The 4,028-nt window shown below is 35.9% G+C and overlaps 1 protein-coding gene across 1 annotated transcript; it reads right to left on the bottom strand.

The window, feature by feature from the left end:
- LOC109831288 lies at window positions 225-2,892 on the bottom strand. The gene is made up of 5 exons (XM_020398621.1): window positions 2,559-2,892; window positions 2,160-2,452; window positions 1,587-1,710; window positions 1,190-1,257; window positions 225-839 (listed from the first exon to the last, which is right to left on the bottom strand). Exons 1-5 carry the CDS (start codon window positions 2,890-2,892, stop codon window positions 225-227), a joined length of 1,434 nt encoding a protein of 477 aa, XP_020254210.1.

The following is a 4,028-nucleotide window of genomic DNA, read 5'->3' as shown; positions in this document are numbered from 1 at the left end:
AAACTTTCAAAATCGCTCTAAACCATTAACAACATTTGCAAAAAAAACCCCTTAAGTTAACCTCTGGCAAGTGCAACTACTGTGACTCAAAAGGACCAAAATACCCCTTAAGTTATTACAAAAAATACCTTTTTTAATATCTTCAAACTAAAAATAGAAATCTTTCGTCATTTGGTATTCGTTTTCCTCTTGTTTGCGCACAGGTTGGTGTCCCGAATACTATTTTATTTTCCTATTTTATTTTTTGATATCTCCAAACTAAAAATACTTTTCTTTTTCCATGGATTATTAGTACCATTTCTTAGTTCTTTGGAGGCAGCAAAAGTATTTCTCCTCCTTTTCTTTTTTCGTGTAATACCATCAGTTTCAGATTCTGAAGGTGGTGATTTCCCAAAGGTAAAGGTCAGATTAGACATCTGTGCTATACACTGGGCCTCGGTCAACATCTTTGGTGCTTGACCCCTCTCGCATTTGCCATCAAATGAAGCACCATCATTTCGAAATCTATGTGTTATGGGCAAAAATCTACGATTACCCAAATAACATTGCTTTTTACAATTAGGCAAGCGTTTTGATACTGTTTGATGATGACATTGAGGACATGCAAGCTTCCCCTTCGTACTCCATCCCGAAAGATTCGCATATGCAGGAAAGTCATTTATTGTCCACAACACAGCAGCTTTCATGTTGAATGACTGATTGGAAAACACATCATAAGTGTTGGCACCAACCTCCCATAACTCCTTTAGCTCATCCATTAAAGGTTTCAAGTACACGTCAATATCATTTCCAGGTGCATTAGGGCCTGGAATGAGTAAAGAAAGAAACAAGAAGGGTTGCTTCATGCACATCCACGAAGGCAGATTATAAACAGAAATTACGACGGGCCAAGTGCTATGATCACTACTCATATGTGCAAAAGGATTGAACCCGTCGCTTGCCAAACCCAATCTTACATTTCGAATTTCAAATGCAAAATTCGGGTAAAACGAATCTAAATGCTTCCAAGCTGGAGAATCTGACGGGTGTCTCATAAATCCATCTTTAGGGCATTCGGTCGCATGCCATCTCATATATTCTGCAGTATGTTTTGACATATACAACCTTTTCAACCTCGGTGTTAGTGGAAAATACCGGAGAATCTTAGCTAATACTTTCTTACTATAATTATCCCCAGTTGAACTATCACCAACTCCTTTAGCTCATCCATTAAAGGTTTCAAGTAAACGTCAATATCATTTCCAGGTGCATTAGGGCCTGGAATGAGTAAAGAAAGAAACAAGAAGGGTTGCTTCATTCACATCCATGGAGGCAGATTATAAACAGAAATTACGACGGGCCAAGTGCTATGATCACTACTCATATATGCAAAAGGATTGAACCTGTCGCCTGCCAAACCCAATCTTACATTTCGAATTTCAAATGCAAAATTCGGGTACAACGAATCTAAATGCTTCCAAGCTGGAGAATCTGACGGGTGTCTCATAAATCCATCTTTAGGGCATTCGGTCGCATGACATCTCATATATTCTACAATATGTTTTGACATATACAACCTTTTCAACCTCGGTGTTAGTGGAAAATACCGGAGAATCTTAGCTGATACTTTCTTACTATAATTATCCCCAGTTGAACTATCACCAACTCCTTTAGCTCATCCATTAAAGGTTTCAAGTAAACGTCAATATCATTTTCCAGATGCATTAGGGCCTGGAATGAGTAAAGAAAGAAACAAGAAGGGTTGCTTCATTCACATCCATGGAGGCAGATTATAAACAGAAATTACGACGGGCCAAGTGCTATGATCACTACTCATATATGCAAAAGGATTGAACCCGTCTCTTGCCAAACCCAATCTTACATTTCGAATTTCAAATGCAAAATTCGGGTACAACGAATCTAAATGCTTCCACATTTCGAATTTCAAATGCAAAATTCGGGTACAACGAATCTAAATGCTTCCAAGCTGGAGAATCTGACGGGTGTCTCATAAATCCATCTTTAGGGCATTCGGTCGCATGCCATCTCATATATTCTGCAGTATGTTTTGACATATACAACCTTTTCAACCTCGGTGTTAGTGGAAAATACCGGAGAATCTTAGCTGATACTTTCTTACTATAATTATTCCTAGTTGAACTATCACCAACTCTTGTTACTTTTTTCACTTTATATCTTGACGCACCACATGTAGAGCACATGGTTAAGTTTGCTGTCTCTTTCCAAAATAACATGCAGTCGTTAGGGCAAGCATCAATCTTCTCATAAGTAAGACCTAAATCATCAATAATCTTTTTAGCTTGTGAAATAGACCGTGGCAAACAATATCCCTCATGCAACATATCTTTAAAAAGCTCTAAAAACATATCAAAAGCTTTGTTAGTCACATTTCTCAAACACTTGATCTGGTACAATTTTACGACGGCATCCAATTTTTTATACTTCTTGCATCCTGGATACAACTTCTTATCAGCTTGTTCAAGTAACTTTAAAAAATCGCTCTGCCTCGGGTGTTTGACCATCAAAAATAGGCTGCCTCGATGACCCTACGTTCTCACCAATATTTGGTTGCACAAATGTCTCATTAAGGAAATCATGCATTTCACCTACATCTCCTTCAGCAACATCCATTTCCATGACATTTGTTGATTCAACGTAAGGCTCACCATGATGTGTCCATCGAGCATTCATGTACAAAGGGTCCATTCCATGCCAAAGAAGATGTCCCACCACAGTCATCTTATCTTCAAAATAACGATTACAACATTCTTTACAAGGACATGTGATCTTATCTTTACGACTAGACTTGGCAAGGGCTTCATCTACAAATAAGTTCAACCGTGCAACATAATCTGGACTTCGGCGATCAAAATGTACCCAACTTTTATCCATTGTTGAACTATTTTGCAGAACAGAACACCAAATTGAACCTATTCACACATGCAAAACCTAATCAGTCAATGGTCAGAACTAAGTAAAAAAAAATAGAAAGAGATAGAGACAAACATCAAACCCCTAATGTGAAATGGAGAATACAACAGAAGTGAAAACAGTCTATCTGATGCATCAAGTTTGACATCAGTTTGTATTGCATAATTAGATGTATGGTATCTAAAAAATATTAATTCTATTTTGGTTTGTAAACTCTTTGACCATGTTCAGATAATTAAACATTCTCTTACAACTATTATTTTGGATTTCTCATTTTACCTATGCAAATAATTACAATAGTTAAGCATAGGATCCAAGTAGAATTCAGCAGTAACCACCAAACATTCTTGGAGTTATATATTTTTTTATTTTTTATTTATGATGATATTTGTGGGGGGGGGAGGGGGGCATGATATCAAGCAAATACATAAAAAATGAGATGCAATACACGCACTGTCCATGCAAGTAAAAGCATGCAATCTTTATAATCAAGTCGTAGTTTTTTGCATTGACTTTACAATTACAATTTCTTTGTGGTTTTCTGTGCGCCTAGGTACATGAACAAATGAGACTGAATATCAACTAATAATATGAAAACGTTAAAGATTTCCTTGCGGATGAAGGTGAGCATGAGAAGGATGATAAGAGAGTACTTTCCGGGATTCAGGATCTAAATTCTTAATCATATTTCTTAATATAAACGTCTACTAAGAAATCTATACACCAAGAACAAATTTCCTCATTAAAATAATTAATTAACGACACAAAAGTAATCCAATAAGAAATATAATAAAAAGAAATAAACTCAATAAAAGTCAATGGAATAGTCATGATGCTAAAATAACGCTAAAAAGTGGATTTACCTTGAAGGCACCCTTGCAATGGTGGCAACGAAATTATACTGAAAAAAATTATACTAACATTAAAACAATTATACTGAAAAAATATAAAAAGAAAGATGACCTAAAAACAATTACACTGAAAAAATAGTCTAATCTAAGATTTTTTTTTAATTTTCTTAGATAAAAATAAAATTAAATCGTCTACTAAAATTCGAACTTCGATGACTCGTCGGGATCGGTGAAGGAGATCATCGC

The sequence above is a fragment of the Asparagus officinalis genome, chromosome 1 (assembly GCF_001876935.1).
Source record: "Asparagus officinalis chromosome 1, Aspof.V1, whole genome shotgun sequence".
NCBI classification, from domain to species: Eukaryota; Viridiplantae; Streptophyta; class Magnoliopsida; order Asparagales; family Asparagaceae; genus Asparagus; species Asparagus officinalis.
This window is presented reverse-complemented; position numbering and strand designations above follow the sequence as displayed.

Coding starts and splice junctions, on each gene's coding strand:
- LOC109831288 (XM_020398621.1), bottom strand. CDS start 2,892: ATGGATAAAAGTTGGGTACATTTTGATCGCCGAAGTCCAGATTATGTT. Junction 2,453..2,558: donor ATTTGTGCAACCAAATATTG/GTGAGAACGTAG, acceptor AGTTGTATCCAG/GATGCAAGAAGTATAAAAAA. Junction 1,711..2,159: donor CAAGATATAAAGTGAAAAAA/GTAACAAGAGTT, acceptor TACTCATTCCAG/GCCCTAATGCATCTGGAAAA.